Source organism: Oxyura jamaicensis, chromosome 3 (assembly GCF_011077185.1).
Source record: "Oxyura jamaicensis isolate SHBP4307 breed ruddy duck chromosome 3, BPBGC_Ojam_1.0, whole genome shotgun sequence".
NCBI lineage: Eukaryota > Metazoa > Chordata > Aves > Anseriformes > Anatidae > Oxyura > Oxyura jamaicensis.
The window spans coordinates 80,519,966-80,544,054 of NC_048895.1; the positions used below are offsets into that span (position 1 = coordinate 80,519,966).

At 40.0% G+C, this 24,089-nt stretch overlaps 1 protein-coding gene and 1 long non-coding RNA gene across 4 annotated transcripts; both read right to left on the reverse strand.

The window, feature by feature from the left end:
• Positions 1-7,042: 7,042 nt before the first annotated feature.
• Positions 7,043-24,040, reverse strand: PM20D2 (peptidase M20 domain containing 2). 3 transcript variants are annotated; one of them, XR_004749507.1, is made up of 8 exons: positions 23,513-24,040; positions 23,290-23,438; positions 19,607-19,749; positions 16,470-16,624; positions 14,132-14,267; positions 12,337-12,472; positions 9,784-9,891; positions 8,947-8,964 (listed from the first exon to the last, which is right to left on the reverse strand). XR_004749507.1 is itself a non-coding variant. In XM_035321987.1 (7 exons), exons 1-7 carry the CDS (start codon positions 23,936-23,938, stop codon positions 8,762-8,764), a joined length of 1,320 nt encoding a protein of 439 aa, XP_035177878.1. In that variant the 5' UTR covers positions 23,939-24,040; the 3' UTR covers positions 7,043-8,761. The 3 variants fall into 3 exon arrangements, 2 of the variants coding, with proteins under 2 accessions (XP_035177878.1, XP_035177879.1); XM_035321987.1 differs by lacking the exon at positions 12,337-12,472 and having other exon boundaries at positions 7,043-8,964; XM_035321988.1 differs by lacking the exons at positions 8,947-8,964; positions 9,784-9,891 and having other exon boundaries at positions 11,510-12,472.
• Positions 14,281-16,459, reverse strand: LOC118164450. Its single transcript, XR_004749508.1, has 3 exons — positions 16,330-16,459; positions 15,393-15,410; positions 14,281-15,302 (listed from the first exon to the last, which is right to left on the reverse strand). It is a non-coding gene; the product is annotated as an uncharacterized LOC118164450 (long non-coding RNA).
• Positions 24,041-24,089: the final 49 nt, after the last annotated feature.

A 24,089-nucleotide genomic window follows, 5' to 3' on the forward strand; every position in this document is an offset into this window, starting at 1 on the left:
GTCTAAAACTTTATACTTATTTGAAGCTGTGCTATGTTCCTTCTTGTGCCTCACAGGCCACTGTAAACTATTTTAAGAAGTGACAGTAATTGCCAGCTGCTTATGTATGGTGCAACTTCCATTGTGTGCCCCTGAAATCCCAATTCTTTTAGTACTTGAGCACGTGCATACATCTCTGAACTCAGCAGACTTACAACATTCAATGCCGATGAATACAAAGAATATGCAAATGGTTGAGTGTTTGCAGGATGAGGTCAGAAACAGCTATTGCAAACATGAAATGTCCAGTACTGAGAAACACTTTGGCAAGTTTATTAAGGGCCAAAGCTTGCTTTCCCTGTTTAATGCGATCCATGCTAGCAGTACTGTGCTGACAGAGCCAAGCAGTAGTAGACTTGTGCTGTCTGGATTGTATTTAAAACAAAGAAGCATTTTCAAGCTGTTTTGGTTAACCTTTTGAAACATAACTTGCAATGTACATTTCCTAAGGAATCTCTCAGTCTGAACAAAAGTTGGACTTTCTGTGATGCCAACCAGATCCTCCACAGGACCTCTCCATGGACCTGCTTATTCCGGTCAGTGGGAGTTTTGCTCTTGAGTTTCCTGGGAGAGGAAAAATATTTCTCAACAGAGTGATCCAGTGAAGACAACCGGGTGTCTACGAAAAGAATGAAACTACAGTAGGAGAAGCCACTTCTCTCTGAGATAGTCCAGGTGCTACAGGTTGGTACAGGAGAGCTCTGTACAGCCTGAGTGCTGAGACACTGCTGAAGCCTGTGAAGTCGTGTCCCTGCTAAAGCCACCGGTGAGTGCACTCACTTCCAGGAAAAGCCTAGTCTGTTCGTTTTTAGTAAAAGCATAACAGAAAGGTGCTCAACGGGTCACAAAAGCAGTTGTAAGGACTTTATGTCAGAGTTACTAACATAGTCATGTGAGTAGTAGTAAAGTTACCATACTGAAAGCTTTGGAATGAAGTGAAAAGGAGCCTCTACCATGAGACGCCTGACCTAAGTCCATCTACCCGACTCTGCTTTCATGCTGGATCCTTCTCCCTGGCACTTTGCAGCCCACCATGCCCTTGTAGGAGGCTCAGTACGTTCCAGGGCAGGAGCAAGAAGACAAGGCTGGAGCTGGGGGCACTCAGCACTGACTTAAGTCCCTACTTGACATCACAATTCCTGCAGAGCAGCCAGCCAGCATAAATACTCTGTGTGGAAAAGGCAAAATCCCTAATGCAGAAGCAGTAAAATATTTCAGGAAATTATTTCAGAAAAAAATAAGAATTGGTTGAATATAATCAGGGGCCTTTAAAATATTAGGAATTTTGAAGGTATTTCACAGAAAAATTGGTCTTTCTGTTGGCCTGCTGCTATGCGTTACCCACCGACGTCTGCACAGCTAACTGCAGCTGTAGGGGTAACAGGACTTCAAACACATGCACGCTTTGCACAAGGCTATGAAATTCTGCAGGAACATGTTCTACAGCAACAATGTTATCCCTTACACAGCAGATGTTCTTGTCTTTCATGCGTGATAGCTGCTCTGAGAATAAAACCAAAGCAGCAGTGTCTCCAAAAGGAAAGAGAGTCTTCTTAGACAAAATCTGCCCTGGACTATCTGATCTGCTACTATGGGCATTTTACTTGTGACACTGACATTGCAGCTGTTTGAACACTGCTGATTGTTGCTTTAATTTCATATGTAAACAAATTTCATGAAAAAAAAAAAAACAGCATTTCTTACAACTGCTAAAAATTAAGAAATGCAAAAAATACCTACGCTATACTTACAGCTTACACTCCAATGAAATCACAAAAAATTAAAGTAATTAAAAGACAAAACCAACCACAAGATAGCTTTACTACGGATTTCTACACAGCTTTTTCTTCACACACAGATACCATCTTAGCTTCTTTTTACTAAGTTTCTTTCTTACTATTCTCCAGTGAGTTTTTTTTTCTTAATGAGATAACTAAAAATACATATTTTTTTAAAAACCATAAACAATTTAATCAGATGAAAGTAGAAAGCTCACCATGGCAAAAGCATCAGCAGTGGCCACCATCCTTTATTCTGATGGCACCTTAGCCCACAGATAGCTCCAAGATTTCTTGGGGACTGCTTGCACAGGAATGTATTTAGATCCTCAGTGTTGTAAGAACCCATTTGTCTCCACAGTTGTAAGAACAGCATGAACAGGAGTGCCAGGTTTTATAGTAAGCTACCTAGCATCACAAGAAACATAATGCTGTGTAGTTTGCTGCAGTACTTTATGTTTCTTTATAGGATCGTGAACCAACATCTGACTGGTATATTAATGAAGATACTGGACATACACGTGGAAGCTGGGATTTCAAATTCGCTGGCTTTCAGTGGGAGATTGGTTTCTAACTTCCCATGAGATTTTGAAAGTTTTCCTCCTGATGTATCTTCCTGAACAGATTCCCCAGCCTCCATGTCTGGATTTACATCGTTAATTTACTTGTGTTTTATTTTGGAAACTCTAGTGCCTTTTCAGTCGTATATAAATGTGTATATAGATGTATTCTATAAGAACAGGATATGCCATATACAGCCAGTGTTTGCTATTAACGACTGTAATCATTAAACATAACCACATATACAGATTTTGGACTTTTAACCTTCCAGTGTATGGGTTTGTATCCAATCATAAACACTCTGCTCCTTTTCATTTCCGCAATAAATCAGAGTGCTTTGTTTTTTGGTTTATTTCTAGAAATGCTCAAAATCACAATAAAATTTCACATTTGTACAGCATTGTGTGTTTTTTACCTTCAAAAGAATGATCTCTGTGAGTTTATACTTGTATGTAAGACCTGTTTGCTCAGGATCTGATCCAGTCAAATACCAAATGTCCTTAGATCCCATGACACTGGGATTTCACAGATAAGAAGCCTGCATGCAAACTCAAAATCACAGAGGAGATGACATAAAAATTTCCCCCACAAGATTGTTTGGATGTTACAGTCCTCGCTCTTCTTGCTTAGGGTGATACTTAGCGATATAGTTAAGACCGATTTCTCAGAGGTTAACCCAATGCCCAGTCTGGGCTGCTGCTGCCTCTACAAGTCGAAGTGTTTTGGTTAGGCTGTGTGAATCCTGCTTAGACACAAATTCTGCCTGGGAGCATGTCCAGCTTACAAGCTTTGGAGATGGAAGCCTTTAGTAGTCTCTAAAGACGTTGGTAAGTGCTGAGAGGGTGAAGCAACAAGAGGAAACTTTAGTCAGAAACAGGTAGAAGAATGAGAAGGCATGAAGAAAATTCAATTTTCTCCTTCCCAGTAATAGGGTATTCTCATAATAGTCAAATCATTAGATTTAGTTTTTCTACATTTCATGCCCGAGTGATTCTCTCAGTACAAACCAGAACCAAGCTCCCCACGAGCCTCGGGGATCAACCAGATACCCCTGGGACTCCCCTCTCCTGCGCTTGCTTATAAGGCAAGGCGGGATCTGATGGAGCAGCAATGAGAAAGGAAAAGCACTGCTGTGCCCACCCACATGGCTTGTTCCACATAGGGACATAACACGCTCGGGGCATGAGAGCTGTTCAGAGGCTGAAACAAATTCGTGAAAGTCGACAAAGCGTAGGTTGTGAAGCATATTTCATTCTCCAAGAACTGAAAGTATATGTAAACCATATATACTAGTACAGATTTTGGGTAAGAAGAGGGATACGTGTTTTGTTCCTTTCATAAAAGCACTGAAATCTTGCACAGCAGTTATGCCAGAGTGGCACACTGCAATCTTGTCAGGCTGGCAAATGGAGGTGAGGATACCCAACTAATAAAACCAACAAAATGTGGGTGCCGGCAGCGAAGAACCAGACAGGCTGGCAGACAAAGGTTTGTGGAAGGCTGCAGCTTTTAGGACCAGGAAATACTAACCATTAGGGAAAGACAGGATACCGTATAAATTTATTTCTTCTTCTTTTTAAAGATTATTTAATCCTAAATTTGGTTTGAAGGATGTCTGAATATCACAAATTCAGAGTTCCAAGCCTTAAGAATTCTTCTGGATAACAAGCAACTTACAAAACCCCTGTCATGGTTTTTCTTTTTTAAACCATGATTACAAAGCTAATAATATCCACTGTGAACATTTCCTTAGCAAGCATTTGTTTGTAATGTTTTACAGAAGCTATTTTATTTATATACACTATTGCACGTCTACAAAAATGAGCTTCTGATATTAAAAGCCAGCTTAAGGAAATCTTTGCAAATACTTGGGAATCCAAGGTATGCGTACAAACTTCAGGATTAGTATATATAACATTTCTAAGCAAATGTGGTCAACATTTCAGAGTAGAAAAAGAACTGGTGGGTTGCAAAAATATTTCCACAAAAAAAAAAAAAAAAAAAAAAAAAAAGCCTTAAACTCTACAGCTCTCTACAGCTGCTGCTTTAACTTTGTTATGAGTAAAAGAAAGCTGAAAGTGCCTTCATGGCCTTCAGAAGTTGCTTGGGGTACTTCACCTGTATTGACCTGCTGTTTTTGAGGCATATATTCCTCAGCAAAAGTAATTTTGAAGAGAACTTTGCCTCCCACCTTCTCTCTTAAATCTAAAGGCTTGGTTTATGTAAGCACTGCTTGCTGCTGAGGTGTGTGCAATAGCACTCTTGCATTCAGAAAATAATGACACATCCAAACAGGCCTGTCATTATTTATGGCATCCATATAAAAAATAACTTACAGGACTATTTGTTATTAAAACCTAGAATAAAATCTAGACAGCCACACAGGTACATGCCTTCAATTTGAAGGATTTACTATATCTGATTCTAGAAAGAACAGGGCCTCCTCTGAACCCGTTTTATTGGATTTGCAATACTGCTGCTGCACCAATTGCTAAATGCCAAACAGTACAAACCTGTAGCAGAAACACTTTAATTGCCTGCGTGCAAAAGTACAAGAACTTCTACAACAGATCCCAACCTTTCCTACCACCTTCTCCTTTTCTGCCCCGTGCTGGGAACCCTCTTGAGGCATGAGCAAGGCCAACAGTGCACTGCAGAGGCCTACAGATATAAATTTTGAAGGCCTCATCTGTTAAGAGATTTTAAAAAACTACTGGCAATTTAAATTACCTAGAACTAGCATTGATCCTGTTCATCGGCATCTCTTTACCTGCATCTGTTTGGTTTAACAGCATGGATACAAACCGTCCGGTGACCTCAGTAACCAGAGGCATTTAATTTACTAACCTACTACTATAGGCACTGCCAGCCAGCCCGTGACTTCAGAGAAAACTGACTACTGAATATCTCTGTAAATGTCTAATTTTAAGGAACATCTACTCTAACCTGAAACCCTATTCCCTTCTGAAGGACTTTTCTAAACAGATACGTCAGCGTACAGGAAGCTAAAAGGAGTAAACTCCAGGAGTTTCAAGCCAGCGGTTAACAAGCAATTAGCACGCAAACTCATGAACAGCTTTTAGAAAAGAAGTTAAATACAAATTCTTCATTGCAAACACTTTTCCTTCTTAGAAGCATACTGCCAGAACAGTCAAATGATCCCAGAATCCCAGAAGGTTGAGGTTGGCAGGACCCTCTGGAGACCACCTGCCCGAACCCCTGCTCCAGCAGGTCCAGCCAGAGCAGGCTGCCCAGGACCACGTCCAGGTGGCTTTTGGAGATCTCCAAGGAGGAAACTCCACAACCTCTCTGAGCAGCTTGTGCCAGCGTTAGGCCACACTCACAGGAAAAAGTGTTTTCTGGTGTTCAGATTGAATTTCATGGCTTTTATTTTGCGCTTATGGCCTTGTGTCCTGTCACTGGACACTGCTGAGAGAAGTTTGCCTCTTGAGGTATTTATACACATTGCTAAGACCCCCATGAGCATTCTCCAGGCCGAACAGTCCCAGCTCTCAGCCTTTCCTCATAGGAGAGGTTCTTCAGTCCCTTAATCATTTTCATGGTCCCTTTTTACATTTATGTTTTTAACTTCATGCCTCCTTGATGCATTTATGCACAAGGACCACACGGTTATGGAAATACAGTTCACAAGAACATAAAGATTACTCCCCATTCAGCATTTGAGGAAGGCCTACTGGACCCTCATACAGCAAGCAGCTCAACTCAGCCAATTACAAGCTCTCTCCCTCAACTATTTTCATGAAAATAATTCTGTGGCTTCTGTTTTAAATCAAGCATATCTTTCACTCATGTTCTAGGACAGACTAATGAGGGAAGCCACAGGCCTGTAGCCATAGGCTGGCCCAGGCTTAAAGTTCTTCACAAAATTTGGATGTAATCACCTCATCCTTCAAAACAGCTGTGATTTGCTATCAGCTGGTCTCAGTCATTTGACCAATTAGTTTTACCCACACATTTTGACTCATTCCCAAAAGTAGTATTCTTGACAAATATTCTAATATTCAAATTACAAACAGTTTGGGAAAAAACTCTAGTTGCTGCAACTTAAAGTTGCCAGGTATTTTCATATATATTGTGATTTATGAGCACAAGTTACTGAAAATCAGTTTATTCCTACAGGAAATAAATTCTCTATTCAGACTCTCATCATTGTAATTGGAAATTAAGAATTTTACTAACTGAAGAACTTACTAACTGAAGAACAAATATTTTGGAACAAAGCAGAATTAATGTGCCTGTGGAGGTTGAAAAGCCTTGGAGACTTTCAGGATTCAGCAGATGAAGCCATGCTAACCTGATCTAACACTGAGTATCACCTACCACTTCAACCCAGAGGCTGGACTGGGTACAGCCTGAGATCCTCTGGAGAGCCATCCCAAACAAGATTTGTATGAATCTAGGAATTTTATCAAGTTTAAATAGTGGAAACAGCCCAAAGATTATAAAGACTGCCATTGTATTTGAAGAGCAGCATTATACCCCTCAAAAAAAAAAAAAAAGTTCACTGTCTGACCAAAATGGAAATGGAAAGCTCAAAAACACCCTCTTGCTCTTATGTAATTATACCAAACTAGAAAAAAAATAAACATAGTATTCAAATGAAGTAATGCAGCACCCTAGTATTAATCACAGGACAAGACATATCAGTCATAACTGCATTGTTTTATTGGTATCAGTTCATTTTTAATCAGTACATCAAACAGTTTTCATTTCAGCAATGTTAGCAACAACGTTAGGATGTGCTTTTATTAGAGATGTTTAATGATCTTGGACATGATGCAACCAACAGCTAGTCTGGACAGAGAAGGGAGCAGGCAGTAATGCACATCAGCTTGCACAGCAGTGCTGAACATATTCCTCCCATCACTGGGATCCCACCATTCCAACTCAAAAACAGAAAAGTAGCAGAGAAACAGAAATGCAGAGGGAGTAAACAGTTTAACTAAAGAATCTGTCTCTTTTGAAATTAGAAACAGAATTTAGTAATTAATAAAATATAAATCCTGATTAGACTTCTAGAGTTTGCCATTTAGAGATCTGTGCTGCTACAAACAATGCTTCTGAAATTATTTTGGGTATATTGATTTCTTGGGTATAGTTTGCCTGACTTTTTTTCAGAAGCTTACTGTAACATCTACATTTAGGAAAATGTTAGCCAGTAAGCTGCTTTTCATTCAGCTTATCCATTATTCTCAGTAATTTGTATCAGATCAAAAATCAGTTTCTCTTTATATTCATATGATCCTCTAATGAGCCTCTAATGAGCCAACTAAAAAGATTCCTAACAGGTTTTCACACAGGGAACACCACCTAACAAGACTTGCTGTTTTAATTTCTCTGAGAAGTAATAAGGATTAAACAAGCTAACTACACACCACACAGAAAAGACAACTGGAAAGACTTAACAGATCTGATGCTTAGGATACAGGAACAAACAGTTTTGAGAAACCAGTTACTGCGCAAGCAATCCTCAGTGCTTCTCAGAGCTTACTATAGGAGCTTGCACACAGCAAGTTAAGGTTACCTTAATCAGTACCATGGTACCACACTTGCATCTTTTTAAAAAAGCACTTCCAATGGTTTAGCTACATTTATACACTTTCTTTAAATCAGTTAAGCTAGTGCAACACCTTATGCCCTCGACTAGAACTTCAACACATTTAAGCTCATGTTAAACATATTTAGTTGCTTATTTTTTTTTTTTTTGGATGACCCCTCCACAATACCTCCAGAAGTTTATCAGGGAGGTGGTCAATGCTTTTCGGGACAGTCAACTTTTACAGATCCTATTCTATATAAACACTTCTCTTCCATCAGTAGAGGCCACTATCATCAAAAACAGGCATGGTTCCAAACATGTACCCCTTTTCTCCACTGAAACCAGCTCAGACTTCAAAAGTCTGCCCCAAGAAGAGGCCAGACAGAAATGCTTCATAGGTCAGAACCAACCTGTGATCAGAGTGAATAATACTTATTTTAGAAGCTTCCACGTAAATGCTGTATTTACCTATAACGAATATTACTATTGCAGAAAAAATCACTTATAGGGATCTGAAATCCCATTCAGAAATCCCAAATAGGAATCTAAATTCACTTACAGGGATCCATCATTTATTCAACACTGCAACTGAAAGACAATGTATTTGAGATATCTCTGAAATTTATCACAATACTGAGTAGAGCAAACATTACAGCTACATGGAAGTGCACATTTTTGAAAGCAGTCATACTATTTGATTCTCCTAAAGTCCCTAAAGCACAGGAGAAAATCAACATTTCTTCAGCTACTTGCCTACCCAGCCCCTCCTGGGATTCAAATAGTGTCTCCATTAAGTCACCCTTGTTGAGATGTTTAATGAAGCTTAGTGTGATGCACATGCTCCTGTGTCAACACCAGATTCTTTGCCAGGTTCTGCTGGATTTAGTTGCCCCTCTTCTTTTAGCTTCACTTGTCTAAAGTCTTCCCTGACTTGTTCTAAAAGATCTGGCTTGAAAATGACATCGAGTGCTGTCATTGCCAAAGCTTTTGCTGTGCGCAAAGCATAGAACTGAGCATTCTGTGACCCTATGGAAAAAAAGTAAGAGAAATTTCAGGCCACATTACTAATATTAGATGCAAACTACTAGAACACCACATAAAGTATATTTTATAAAATAAGATCCTGGAGTTTCAATTACTATAAAAGATTCTCAAAAATCTAGCTGCATTAAGTATGACTACCTTCTGATGCCTCAAAAAATTGTTTCACATGCAAGGTGCTTAACTTTCTATTACTGAGGTAAATAAAATGGAAAATAGGAAAGCAAATGTTCACACTTCTGTTTTTAGAAAACAGATTAAAATGTTATCTTTATTTGCAGAGCACTGTGCTCTAGGAGTAAAAATTACTGCTATCTTTTGAGTCATGTTTAGAAACTCTTCAAAAATACGCTGCCAGGGCTAACAGTTCCAATTTCTTCAGAGTAGGCAGTATACTGAAGGGCAGTCTGGCTTTTCGTATAAGGAGTGGATCATCTTTCCCATATACATTTAATCTTAAATACAAAAACAGAAGTTACAGAAATTGCCAGTTGTAGAGCTGCAGAGAAAAGCTAAGTCAATTGTTTCAGGGGCCACGTTCAGCTCAGATCTTGTAATGCTCAAGGAAAGCAACTGCACTTCTAGATAGCCGTTTATATGCAGCCACTTTATCTACTACTAAAAACTTTTACACGTTTACTGTACAGTAGCTCTGAACACCACAGCAGCATGGGAAAGCTTTAATCTTAGGCAATTCAAAATATCTAGTTTCTAAATACACCATAGTGAAGAGTCAGCAGCCAGACCCTACAACACCTACAGGGTTCTAAGTGTGAACCTCTATTTCTTTCCACTTGCACTCACCTGCAGCTTCTGTGTACTGCTCAGTATGATTCAATGCATCAGAGCCAATATAAAAATAAGGATGAAGCCCAGGGACTACAAAGGTAACGTTTCCAAAGTCCGTGGAACCTAGAAGCAGCATGAAAATTCTCAGTGAATATGTGCTGAAGAGTTTTAAATACTGTAGGAAAATGCATGATTGATACAATTTCCTTTCCATAATTTAATAAAATATCCTTTGTCCCAAATACTAAAATGTAAGCATTTCTAATTATTCATTATCCTAAAAAAAAAAAAAAAAAAAAAAAAAACTGTCACAGAGCCAAGTTTTTCCTAACTAGCCATCTCCAGCGTGCTTCTGAACAATAATCTGTCACTGGACTACAAGGAAATGGTATCAACGTGTCCCTAATCCATTTACTGTTAATTTTTCATCAAGCATCTCCTGATAGTAAGGTATATTCAGAAAAGATGAAAGCTCCAAACCTTGAAGTTTGGCGCAGTCCAGCCGTTTCACACCCTGGTACAGCCCCTAGAACCAGGCCCAACAGCTACCCTTTAACCAGTATGCGAATGTTCCACATGAGGTAGGGACTCGAGGTAGGGACTCTGAAGTACAAACAATCTATCTTTAAAGAAAAACAGACCAAGGACAACTGTTTTCTGGTATTTTTTGATTGTTCTTAGTTATGGAAACATTAACAGCACAAGCGTTCTTGAAAAAACAAGATCAGAACTAAACTCCAAACAAAACACAAATACTTTGTAGATGTCAAGAAATCTTGATAGCAATGCTGCAATTCTAGTGATTCTTTCATACCTAACACTATCGGTAGGACAATAACTATCCCAAAGTACTGCATTGTCCTTTTAAAGATGCCATCTGGAAGCAATAGATCCTTTATAAGAAGTCATCCAAGAGTTCACAACTATGTCCTGAGTGTTTTTGTATTACTTTTTTAAAGCCAAACAGGCAATCCACTCAGTATTTAAAGTCAATTTCTCCCCTACTGTTAAAAAGATGTTTAGAAGCTGGACAAATCAACACACCAGTTACTGTGAAATTCAGGTACCACAGAAAGCATAACACGACCTTGCTTCATACAGGGGTAAGAAGGGATGACCAACTAACAGATCCCAATTAACTTTTTTCAGGTCAATCAGAATGTTTTTTTCTTTAGAGATAGCATATGAAAGGACTCTTCCAAAGATTTAAAATTTGTAACACATCAGACAGTATCGATATCATGACATCTTTGTAAGATGATAGAGAAGATAACGCTTATGCCTTAAGACTTAGTAATTAATCGGTTTCAGAGTATAGATTTTACATGGAAACATATGGTTATTAAAAGTGAGTCCACAGAGAATACATTCTGCGATCAAAAAGGATAATACTAGCTTACTGTTTTCTAGGCCTGTACATAAGTGGAAGCAGAAAAGAACCATTATCTTGTAAATTCAGTATGGATTTGAAGATAATTCATCTCTTCGCACAGCAAGAAATTATTTTAATTTTCAGGAGTCTGTACTATTCATACACTCTTTGGTCAATCTGGAAAGAGAAACCAGAAGTCTAGGAATTCTGCCTACTCCAGACTAAACCAAAAGTTGCTGACTTGCCCTAATATACACAGTGCTGGAAAAACTATGCTTTTTTCCCTGCTCTCACCCAGCAAATGAAGCATTGTAATTTTTCAGTGAATCCCAGTTCTTGATCATATAATTTACCTGTAACTATGTCCATCTCCAACCTATTAACAGTTCTAAGTTATTTTTACTGAACAAAAGTTATTTAAACCAGGCATTGACAATTTAAAAGATGAGAGTTTGCCAAGTCAAAATTCAGACAGCTTTTAATAAAACCATGACAGTCAATTCTTCCTCTCTATCAGAAAAATGTTAAGCCCTTAGTAACAACCTATCAGCATGTCCCAACAGTTTCCATACAAATAGCCAAAACTGTATATAGATGCTAGAGATCTATAGATCAGATTTCCATCTGGAAGCATAAGTAACAGCACAGTTATCGATGCAATATACAGACTCATGCACTATCTTCAATAGAAAGGTATTGGGAACTCCAGCCTCTCAAAAAAATATCCTGAAGCAGATGCTGAAGCCTATTCAGGTCACTGAGCACATAATGGAAGCCAGTTATTACCACAAGCATGAGAGGAGGTGTAAATGCATCTGATTCCAGGAAGCCTTTATATTCAGCCCCAGACTTCAAAAGTGTATTTTCAAAACATACTGGCTCCGTATCAACTATGTCAAACCTGTCCACAGGACTCCAGCAAAACCCCTGAACACTAAAAATATCAAAGTTATCCCAAGTGTGGGTGCCTCAATTAAGGCTAGCCCATCTGCTTTGGGAGGTCATCAATACCCTGAAGCAGAGCTATCTACCAGCAGGAAGAACAGCTCGTGGCACCTTCTCAGAGCTAACTCATTCTGTCACATCATTCTGGTTGCGTGCAAAATGAGTGGAGTGTGCCACAGGGCACACACGAGGCAGTGTGATTTGATAGACTAAAGGAATTCTTCACAATGCTTAGCTGCCTAGAGCGATACCTGTAAGCAGACCGATACTAATACCCATGTAGAGGTGGCAGCGAGTATGCTCATCTGTTAACGACTTTTCTGCTGCACAGACATGGAGAAGCAACTGAGCTATCTTCCTTCCCTTTCAACAGAAGAAACTGATATCCTAAAAGAAAACATTGAAAACCATATGAAAACTAAACAGAAATAGAGGTCTTGAAAAATATGAGACAAAACACTCAGCCCTCCCCCAAACAGGGTTGCATCACACGAAATTCTACTTCTGTCTCTGGAGACTGCACTTTATTACTCCTGACCCCCCCACCCCAACACAAGAATTCACAGGAGAAGCTGTGGAAAGAAAAGTCAGTAAAGACCAACAGCAGCATGCAATAAAAATTTAATTTCTCAAGTACATTTTGACATTTGACAGGCAATTTAAGGACAGGACAGACATACGAGGAGTTTCAGTTTAAGCAAAGTAATGTTTAATATTTAATCTGTCATGTAACTTACCTAGGAAAGCACTATTAAAAGTAGGTGTTTATGCCAAGTTCACTGAAAGGATCCTCAGTATTCATATTCATGACCTCCTGAACCCTTAGTACAATGCTTTGAGGGAAGCAACCAAAAGAGCTCCAGAAAATTTCACTAGAGTAAGCGTTCTAAATAAGGCACCTCAGGTTAACCCCATTCTTATGTTAAATGAGCAAAGTAGTGAAACTTAATTGTACCATACTGAAGGAAGAAAAAACTGCTTCTAATTATAATCCGATTTTAAATAAACACAAAAACAATTGGAGAAAATATTATCCTAATTTGGAAGTAGCAAATAGAAGAAAAACAACCAAAATTAACACTAGATATGTTGAGGCCCCCCTCCAGAAAATTTGGAGAACTCTGTCTCCAAACACCAAGATCTCAACTGCACAGAGATGGTGTGTATTTAATATAGGAGATATTAGTAACACAATCAAACTAATGAGAATAACATTTTTTTACTGGCCAACGCTGTTTCTTTCTAACCGAAGAGAAAGACCTTTAACATGATGGCTTATAAATGTTTATATATAAAGTTATGAACAGTAGTAAAAGCTATAAAAGTCTTACAAGTGCTGCTGATACTTAAAAGAGCTCCTGTAGGAAGATTCTAGGAAGAAAAAAACTGCTGAGGGTAATGAGAAACCCACCTAGGCATTCAAGAACTCAGCCTCCTATTACTATAGGTCTGAGAGACCAAGAAAATAAAATAATTGAAACTCAGTCAAGACCCAGAAGTGAGCACCTACTTGAATCACAACCTTTTGAAAACCAATGTGTTCAGTTGCTGAACTAAAATTAGAAGCACAGAATTATCTGTTAATGGAAAGAGGTTTTGATTAGTTCCTGAGATACTTACGCTTCCACTTAAAAATCTCTTCCAAAAAATCAAAAAGAATAGTTAGATGGCAGTAAATTTGTTTATACGTAAGCTTGGACAATATTATTAAACAAGGTTTCTAAAAGCTCAATCTCATCTCCACTCACAGCATAAAGCAGGATTCTGTATGACAAGCCTCAATTCATTCCAAGTCCTAGTGTTTCTCATTTGAAATATTGTCTAAAATATCAGAAAACGACTACTGCTTCTCATGTGCTGGGGCTACTTGAGAGCTTCTAGAGCACACAAACACAAGCCAGAGGTATGATCCTCTTATGCTGCTTCAGTTTTTTAATTTGACCTTTTCTTCTGACCTACTTTGTTTAACCTAACTCTAACCCATCATTTCATACACTTGGAAGTTGATCAATCTAACCTTAAGTCACACACAAAAAAAAGAGTTACCTGACAAACCATTCAAAATACAGTCTTCTGATATAAATTCTATTCCAAGCTTCTTTCCATTTTCCTTGTAAGCCTTCTCCAGGCTCTTATTTGGAAGCACATTGTAGTAATCATTCTCACCACCTTTTATTTCTACCTAGTCAAAAGAAACAAGTGATTAGACATTTTTCTCCAGTCTAAGCCAATTTAACGTAAACGAGGACTGGAAAAGTTAAGCACATGTCCCTGTTTCAGGCCCATATCAAAATGGATGTAAGTGCTAAAGTTTCTTTCAGCAATGTAACATTCAGCTAAACATTAGCCTTGATGAAAACAGCTTGTGTTCTGTCAAGCTTGCACTAGACAGCTAAGTTCCAGAAGCACAGACTTCATGGACTGCATCTCCTTGAACAGCACACAAAAATTACCTGCAATAGCTTCTAATGATTTCCACTGCAGGTACTATTAACTTAGGTCAAAAGCAATTTAGTCTTCCACCAAATTTGGATTTCCTGTTTTTATGTTTAGATCAGTTCCAATAATCACAGCACCTTTGCTTATGAAGCAGTCCACAGGACCAGGTGCGTGCATCCAAGGGAGCTCAGTGAGAAGGGGGCAGCACTGCAATCAAGGAGCTATCATTTTGAGAATCTCACTGAAGTAGAGGGATGTTCCAGATGACTGAAAGTTTTGAAAGTGACATTTATATTGAAGGGCCAGGAGGATCTTGGAAATTACTGACTGGTAAGACCATCCTGTCCTCAAGCTCCTGGGGAGATTACAGAGCAAATCCTCCCTACATCCAATACCCAGGCACAAGAATCACGAAGCAGTTGTAACATCCAGCGCAGATTTACTGAAGAGTTGATGGTGCATAACCACAGTTAGCTCTTCATGATGAGGTCTGGCATGGCAGACATGGAACACATTGAGGTTCAAAGGGTTATGATTGGTGGCACAAAAATCCTAATTATTACATGTTTCTTGCAGTAAATATTGGTGTCATTACTGTTTTAGTGTTTCTATTATTATTACAGACAATAGGTAAGAGTGCACTCAGCAAGTTTGCCAACTATACCAAGCCAGTGGGGAGCAGGTGAAAAGCTGGAGGGTAGAGACAACAGATGATAAGCTCAAGGGTTGACTATACACTGTTCAGAAGGATGTCAACAGGCCAAAAAATAAAAACAGACTGACAAAATAAAATAAAAAAAAATAAAAACAGACTGACAAAATAAAATAAAAAAAAATAAAAACAGACTGACAAAAAAAATAAAAGAACTGACAGAAACCTCAAGAACTTCAACAAACTGAAGCACAATGCCCTACATCTAGGAGAGAAGCATCCCGTGCAGCAGTACTGGCCAGGAGCCAACTGGCTAGGAAACACAGCAGGTTGAACAGGGTTCAGTAGTGTTCCTGTGAGGTAATGGGACCGAATGTAAACTGAGCTGTATTAGGAAGACCAACCAGCAGGGGTAAGGAGAAAGATTCTTCCCTTCTCTGACTCCTGTGAGATCACATCTGGTGTACTCTGCTCGGTTTTGTGCTCCTCATCTTGAGACTGCAGCAAGTCTTGGGGATGGCCACCAAGACGGCTAGGGTGTTGGCCCCCTGACAGACAAGGAAGGGCTGAAAGAGTTGGGTTTGTTGAGCCTTCAGAAAAGGTGGTTAAGGGGAGATCTCTACTGCTGTCTACAGCTACCAGATGGGGAAAGTACAGAGGAGGCAGAACCAGACTTTTTATAGATGCCCAGTGATACAATGAGATTCAACAGAGGAAATTCTTATCGGAAAGAAAAGAATCACTGAACAGTTAGGGCTGGAGGGTCCCTCTGGAGGTTATCTTGTCCAACCCCCCGCCACTGAAGAAGGGCAGCCTAGAGATGGTTGCCCAGGACCATGTCCAGAATACTACTTTTTATCTCCAATACAGAGACTCCACAATCTGAGAAACCCGTTCAAGCGCTCAGTCATCACAATATAAATATCAGGAAAATCTTGTTCACCATGAGCTGGGCAGAATGCTAACAGGCTGCCTAGTGAGCTTGTGGAGTATCGTGACTGGAGGTGGTCATAACTCCATGTGGCCCTAAGCAATGTGGTCCAACTGGCTGGGCTCTGAAAAGGGAGTTAAGACCACATGTCCTCTGGTGGTCTCTCTCAGCCTAGATGAGAGAGGCAACCTATTTATAAACCAAAGCTTTCTTTCAAGACACAAAGCAACTGAATAGCAAACAGTATCACAGAAAGTTACATTTATTTCAGCCAAACACCACAGCAGAAAAATTCTGGGCCTGAACAGGGAATATCTTATCTCCACTGTAATAGAAACACAGGACCATGAATACATACTTACTCTGCATCCTGTGGCCAGTGCTGCAGCTTTGAAGCAGTTCTCAACCTTCTCTGTCAGAACAGAAAGATCTTTCATTGACGGGGCACGCAAGTAAAACTCCAGCTCAGTGTAAGAAGGAATAATGTTAGGTTTCACACCACCATTTTTTATTACGCCTGCAGAAAGAGAAAAGTCACCTTAACAGTGTTAAACCCAACTGCTTGATCTTCATCCCTGTCATGAAACTCTTCACTTGAACTAAATACAGACAAAACCAAAACATCAGCAAAGCATGAAATTCAAAATGCCAAAGATATAGCGCATGGACAAAATTTCATCAGATTAAGTGGGATGCGTACATGCTTTCCAGTGTGATTTCATCCTATTCTTTGGTTAGACTTCAATTAGGAGCCTAAAGACAAACCAAACTAGCATTCGTAATTAATCCCCTGGAATCCAACACATCACAGTTGTAAAGCAATCTGGCTGTCTTCAACAAAAAAAAGCTGTTATAAAGGCTACCTCGGATGCCATCTTTTAAAGGTTTCCACATCTAGGATATTTCCAACTTCTTTTGCCAGCTTAGACAGAAATTTTAATAAGCTACATTTCTCTGCAATGCTGCAGTAGTGGGCCTACTCCAGGGGACAAAGTTCATTAGATTCCTCATACTGATTCTTTGGAATATTGCAGCGTATACTGTATGTACAATTTTATTAAAGGGTGAAGTGCTCCCTCAAGGAAACACGACAACTACATAGTTTTCAATTATGGCATCAGACACATTATCACGAAATACCACAGCATTTAGCTATTTCAACCATAAAAAGTTGTAGACCTCAGTATCGCACTAGATTTTAATTCAGTAATAGCTAGTTGCTTTCAACAGGCTGCCTTTGTTCCTAGGTCTCCTACCCTCAATTTATGTATATCAAAAATAACTGGTTTTCTCTAGAACCTGAGAAACTATCTTATCTGCTTTAACGAAAATACTGCACAAAATTACTGATGTGTAAGTTTGATGTGTGTCACTGAAGCCTGAAAGGACAGTGCTATCAGAATGCAAATGGGCAACAAATCTTAACCTTTAGTACAGTAAGTCTATAAAGACCCACCCCTTCAAGTAAAGCTTTCTTGTTTTGAATACAAAGTAAACAAAGCACTGAATCAAACACCAGTCAGTACTGGTCCATAAAAGGAACAGCTCAGATGAGATGGACAGACTTCACAAAAAAGGGAACCAGCAAGTCAGCAAATAAACAATCACACCAATCTACATAACACATTTGCTCAAAACAAGTTGCTTAATGAGCAAACAGCTTCCCCGTCTTCAATGCACTAGTGAACAGAACCGGACAGAATCTTAACAGCATGCAGTCTCTTAAACATGGAGATGCAATACTGAATGGAGAGAAGATCTTAAGAAGTAGGCTGTCTTACAGATGGAATCCTGCTCCTAGGTGGAACTTCGTTTTTGCAATCTGTTTAATACTGCTTGAAAGGAAAAAAAATACATTCCTCTTTTCAAGGGGCAACATTTACTCTGAAGTTGAAAAAAGATAATCCTATCAAACATTAGACAAACTCACAATAACATTGTTGAATTACATTAAACACTGCTCAGAGATTCTAGGTGTGAAATAATCGAAACTATTTCAGTGCTTGTTAGTGGGTTAAGACTAAGATTTTTAAGATCACTTAAGACAACTAGTGATGTTACAGAAGCTTAAAACACAAGACCTCTAACACTGCTGTAAGCAAAGCGTTCCTAAAATTAAACACCATTCTGGTTGCTTAGACTTTCCCAGAAGCATTTTAAACATTTTCAGTTTGAAAATCAAGTTTATGGCGGCAGTTGTATCAACACAGGAATTTAAGATTCACTGTAGTTCAGGAAGTGCTATTCCTACAAGGTTTGTTTAGATAGTTTTTGCCAATATTACCCATGTGGCCTTTAGAAACTAAGAAGAATCTACCATTATAGGCTCCAATTTGATAAAAACTCTGACATCTTCAACTCCAATCTTAAACCTGCAACATGAGTTTCATATACCGAAGCCTGTAATTGTATGCCTTGTCTCCCACAGAGCAATATGACAGAGAGCTACGGCTGTGCCCTCTGTAGGAAGTTCATTTGGGAAAGCTCCATATCAGAACTGCAAGCGTATCTTCATCTACAGTGAAAAGGATTTGGGTTCCTAGATTCCATTTTGATATCCTGGAGAGAAATATGCACAAGTATTACATAGCACAAGCGGCCAAGACACAATAATCAGGACTCCTGGGAGTTCCGTAGTTCAGAGAGAATTTTCCAAATAAACACTTCCATATTCTCAAATCTCTGTAGAAATGGCCGTATTTCTTAATAAGTCCTTAATTCAACAACTTTGATAAAGCTGTGTTGGGTGCAGTACAGGAAATCAGTGTCTACAGATAATGGGCAGCTTCCACCTAAACTTCTGCAACTTTCTCACCATGTAAAAAGAAATGCAAGGTATTCAAGGTAAGTTAAGCTTAATGGTTAACGTATCTTACTGCAGAAGGAACACTCATTTCTACCTGAAGCTCTACCAGGTATTAAATAAAAGGATCCAGCACACATCTGACTGGCCCACTATTCAGAACTACGGACTCCTGCCATCACTTGTTTTTAACACTTCAGCAAATAAATTTCAGTCACAGGACCACTGCACCTTTACAAAATGTCAACAGAAATGGCAATTAATGGAATGCCTACTACAAAAATGGTGCAGAAAATAATCATTTTTTTCAGAAACATTTAATCTTATAGCTGTGCAAAAAGGCATACATTGGCTTTAAGGAATTAAAAGTCATGTAACAAAAAATTTAGGTGTTTTGTTCTGAACAGCAACATCAGGTGCAAAGACTTAAGATTTGTCTAGTCTCTACTTACATACCGGTGTCTGCTTTTGAATCTGACCCAGAAGCCCATTTCTAGCAATTAATTCTGACACCAACATGATTGTAAAAATTAAAGACAAACTATTTAAATTAAATAGTGCAATTGCATAATATTTGAGGTGACACTAGTAATTTAATGTAATAATGCAGTATTTTAAACTGTGGGATTTTTTAAGTTAGTATTTGAACAGCCTAAAGTCTTACGTGCTGGACGTCAGATTTAATGAAGGTCTCACCATGAACTCTCCAGGTTGGTTTCATTTGCTGTCTTAAAACAGACAGATTGTTGTATGCAAGAACAGCAGCATCTAATGCATTAACTCCTTCCCAAGGATAAGCAGCAGCATGAGAAGCTTTTCCATAGTATTTCACAGTCACGCTAGGAAATAAAAGGCATTGCTTACTTGCTATTCATTTACTTAAAAACCCTCTAAAATACAAAGTTCCTTTTGTTCATACAATTATATATAACTTATGCACAGCAGAACACCAAACAATTTACCTAGCACTACACTGTTACAAAGCTAAGCTGTATTTGAGTGCAGGATGGTCCTGAAAGATTTCTAGAAACAAATGGAAGACAACATAAAGAACCAACTGAGCAAGAGTTCCCATAACGTACAACCTTTCCTGTGGATTGAAGGCTTCAGATACCCATTAAATGTCTCCACTTTTCCTTATCTGCCTGCCTATTCTGAGACAAGGCTACTAGTACTCTTCTCAGAGGATAAACTTTTCTCCGATTCAAAATTAGAAGTTGATTGTCCTAATTCTTGCCAAACTTTTAGACGGGTGCTGCATAAAAGGCAGCAAAAGCACGTTAGTAAGATCACATACAACCCATGCCTAAATAAAAAAGACAAGTTTTAAGTGTAATAAAAGTACAACCTAGTATGTAAAATATACATTACCATGCTACCTCAAGGATGTCCTTTCCCTGCACACCTCAAAAAGTGCTGGTAGGAATAAATGCTTGCAAAGATAAAGAAATCTAGTGCTGAAATTATAAAATTCAAAATACTGTACCTAAACATATCCAATATGATGAAACCAAACATGATTTCTTTTGAGTGTCACTTCTTAGTCTTACAAAGTAATTTATTTGGTGTTTTGAATTACATGCAAAGTCATTACACAAGGCAACTACTAAATACTTATGTCTATATGAAGTATTACCATTTATCAAGTGCAAATAGTAGTTTTTAATCAATCCTATGGTTTGATCTCAAAACCCAGTCCTGTATTTATAACACTCCATCCTCAGGCTCTCAGTCTCCACCAAGACACACCACTTGGCTCTCACCCAGCCAGGCTGTCCCTGCCTTGCACAGACACAAACTTAGCCACTTGCCCTGAACTGACCCCTTGTGTCCCGAGCCGTGCCACAGCTGTAAGTCCGTAGCTGTACTGAAATACTGGAGAGCAAAGAGGGACACAGTGGAGTCCACGCTTGCAGTGGAAAAAGTCTCCCCTGCAGATTACTGTCTGCAATCCAAATTAAGGTTTAGTAATGCCCCTTTCCTTCCTCCCTTGTCCTCCAAGGGAATCTTACACCCTGCTCTGTTGAGTTTTAACTACAATTATCATACATGTAATCAAGAAAACTTGCCCATTAACATCCCAAGCATTAGATTGCAGTCCCTCAAATCAGCTTGCAAAGAAGGTAGGACAGATCCCTAGCTATTTTCCAAAAAAAATGGAGAGGAGACAAAGCAGAAAGTCATGTTGCAATCATTTTTGTCCACAAGAAACATGGTCTTTCACCATTCATTTTCTTGTAGCCTCTACTGCTACAGAAGTATCACATTCAGAATAAAAACACATTTTGGTGAATAATACAACCCTGAACAAATTGATGAACATCAGCAGAACAACACAGATCCTTTTTGACCAACAAAAAAAGTAGGCTGGTTAGGTGAAGAGTAACTGACTAAGAATTGGCAAATAATGGCACATATGCACAACAGTTATCCCAATATGTTAATTTTAGTTCGGGCACAAGGTGGCTGAATTCAGAGTTTGTAGATACAGTAAAACTAATAATGCAGTGATCAGTAATCCTTAAATTCCTTGGAAACAACCGGAAGACCAAATGCAATGCATAAGAACAGCCTTTGTACCTCTGGAATCTCATTATTACATAAATCATGGCATAAGCTGATATTTCAAGCTTCTGGAGGTAGCAAGCTGTTTCACTCAAGTGCTTCAATTCCATGCCTCCTCCATATTCAAGGTTTAAAGGCTATCTACGACTTGTATCCAGCAGTAGACTATCACCTCTGAAAGGAGATTCCTAAATCTTACTGCATCAATCAAAAAAGGCCATTACAAGAGATGAAATGAACAGAAAGACAAATACATCCATGAAAACTGCATTTTGAGGATTATAGTCTTAAGGGACAGCAACCAAATGCCGAGCAAAGTCTCAAAAGGACACTGCAATAAGTAAAGATTCTTTATACGAACAATGAAGGCAAATAAGAGAGGGCTAACTATGGAAGAAAGACTAGTTATTGCCAACCTTGTCAAATTTTACCATAAAGCTTAAGCAGTAACTGAGGTAAATTATTCATCAGGGAAGAGCACTGGCAAAATTAAAACAACCAATAAAATCAAGCACATAGGCATCTGGAAGGTCACACATTTGATTAGAGACCCCTATGCAATACTTGTAAAAAACATACAACACAAAAACTCCTTTACACTGGAGGGAAGTTACTAGCTGAGTCCCTGCAGGTTCAGTCCTTGGGATCGAGCATCACTAGGAACTGTGGAATAAAGTGTACTAACAAAAACTGCTGGTAAGACTACTGCTGGGACCCTATGAAAACCGAAGAGGTTTTAAATACCAAAAGAATGGCATGACCCTGCAGACCAATGTAGCAAGAACAGAATTAAACTCAAAAATAATTTAGAAATCATGCAGTTCCAGACTAAGCAGTTATTTGCAAGTTTCTTGCTTGAAAATGACTTAAAGTTAATTAAGTCTATGAAATAAGGCACCAGTCTGCTGAAAGTCAAATCTATGATGCATTTATGCTGAGATTTCCAGGAAACAAGACACTGTGGCTCTAGCATTAGCTCAGTAAGGTCTAACATAATTCCCCTGGCAGAACTGTGAACAATTCTAGTTAGGAACATCCAGCAAGGAGCACTTCAAGACAAGTCTCCCTGAATACAAATGAAGAGCAAGCACAGAGAATAAACACTAGAGCTAAAGAAAAGATGGAAAGGCAATGTCCCCAAAGAGCTATCTGACAAAAAAGGTGGAGTGAGGGTATGGCTGCTGCCTACACATACATTGGGGGTACACATGAAGTAATGCCAGGAAATAATTTGGGTGAAGACAAAGCTGATGTTAGAGTTAACAAATACAGAATGGCCGTAATTAAATTTAGGCTGACAATTAATAAGGACCTGAAGAGCAGTCAGGCTTAGCTTGTTAGCTGTTTCCAAAAGTGGGAGCACTTCCACAACTGACTAAAATAAAACATACAGAGAACTAGACGACCTGATACCCAGGAAAGCAAGAAACTACAATCAATGAGATGTCCCCTCATTGTATACTTTTTTATATATACATATATATAAAGGTGCTTTTAAAATGTTTTTAGAGAGAAAGAATTATCACATGCACTTGTAAGAAATGCCCAGAAATATCAGAAAAGAAAATGGATTTGGGGACATGAGATTATTCCTGAGCAGCCAACTATGTGAATGCCATGCTGAACGCTGCACTCACTGGTCAGTGTCCAGAACAGGGACACAGCTCCCCAGCTGACTGCAAATGCCTTGTCTGGAGGGCACCTGCGACGTCCCCTGCCTAAGTTCAGCCTCTTCCAAGCAGCTCCCCTGTTCAGGGAGGGGAACCGAAGATCAACAGCAAGGCCACCCTTTCCACGTGAACCGACTCACTCACTCGTGCTCAGCTACATCAGGCAGATACGCTGCGTTTTCTTGAGACGGGTGCGCCATAAACACCACATCCAGGTCATCAAACGCCCCGGCGTTTATCAGGTCAATTTTGCCACCTCCTTGCTCCTCCGCAGGCGTCCCCAGCACGGCGATCTGCAGCAGAAACACACAGAGTCAGGGGCGGCACAGCCGGGGCACGAAGCCTCGGCCCTCGGGAGGGCTCTCACCTGCACGGCAATGGGAGCAGGCTGCGGCAGGCTCTCCAGGGCAGCCTTGAGCCCCAGGGCGGCGGCGGCCCCCACCTCGGCGATGAGGTTGTGCCCGCAGGCGTGCCCGATGCCGGGCAGCGCGTCGTACTCGCAGAGGAAGGCGAGGCGGAGCGGGGCCCGGGGTCCCTGAGACCCGGCGGTGCCCCACTCGGCGCGGAAGGCCGTGCCCAGCTTGTAGCGGGGCCGCACGGCCCAGGCGGCGCCCGGCAGCTCCCCGCTGGCGAAGAAGCGGGTGAGGGCGTCGTGAGCGTGGTGCTCCTCGTAGGCCAGCTCGGGCCGGCTCCAGATGCTGCGGCTCAGGGCGCCCAGCCGCGCCGCATTCAGCTCCACGCCCTCACACGCCCGCTGCTTCAGCTCCTCCAGCAACACCTCCTGCGGCCTCATCGGCACCGACGGCTGCTAACGGCTGCTAACGGCTGCTAACGGTTCCCAACGGCTCCCAACGGCCACGCCACGCGCACCTGCCGAGCAGACACTGCGCCGCCCCCCGTGGCCGCGCCTTTTATAGGCTCTGCCATGCCGCAGGGTGCGCTGG

Excerpts from the sequence above, each read along its gene's own strand:
- PM20D2 (XM_035321987.1), bottom strand. The coding sequence starts at position 23,938 with ATGAGGCCGCAGGAGGTGTTGCTGGAGGAGCTGAAGCAGCGGGCGTGT. Across the intron at positions 23,439-23,512 it reads CTGCTCCCATTGCCGTGCAG|ATCGCCGTGCTGGGGACGCC; the intron begins GTGAGAGCCCTC and ends TTTCTGCTGCAG. Across the intron at positions 8,965-9,783 it reads GCAGTACACAGAAGCTGCAG|GGTCACAGAATGCTCAGTTC; the intron begins GTGAGTGCAAGT and ends TTTTTTCCATAG.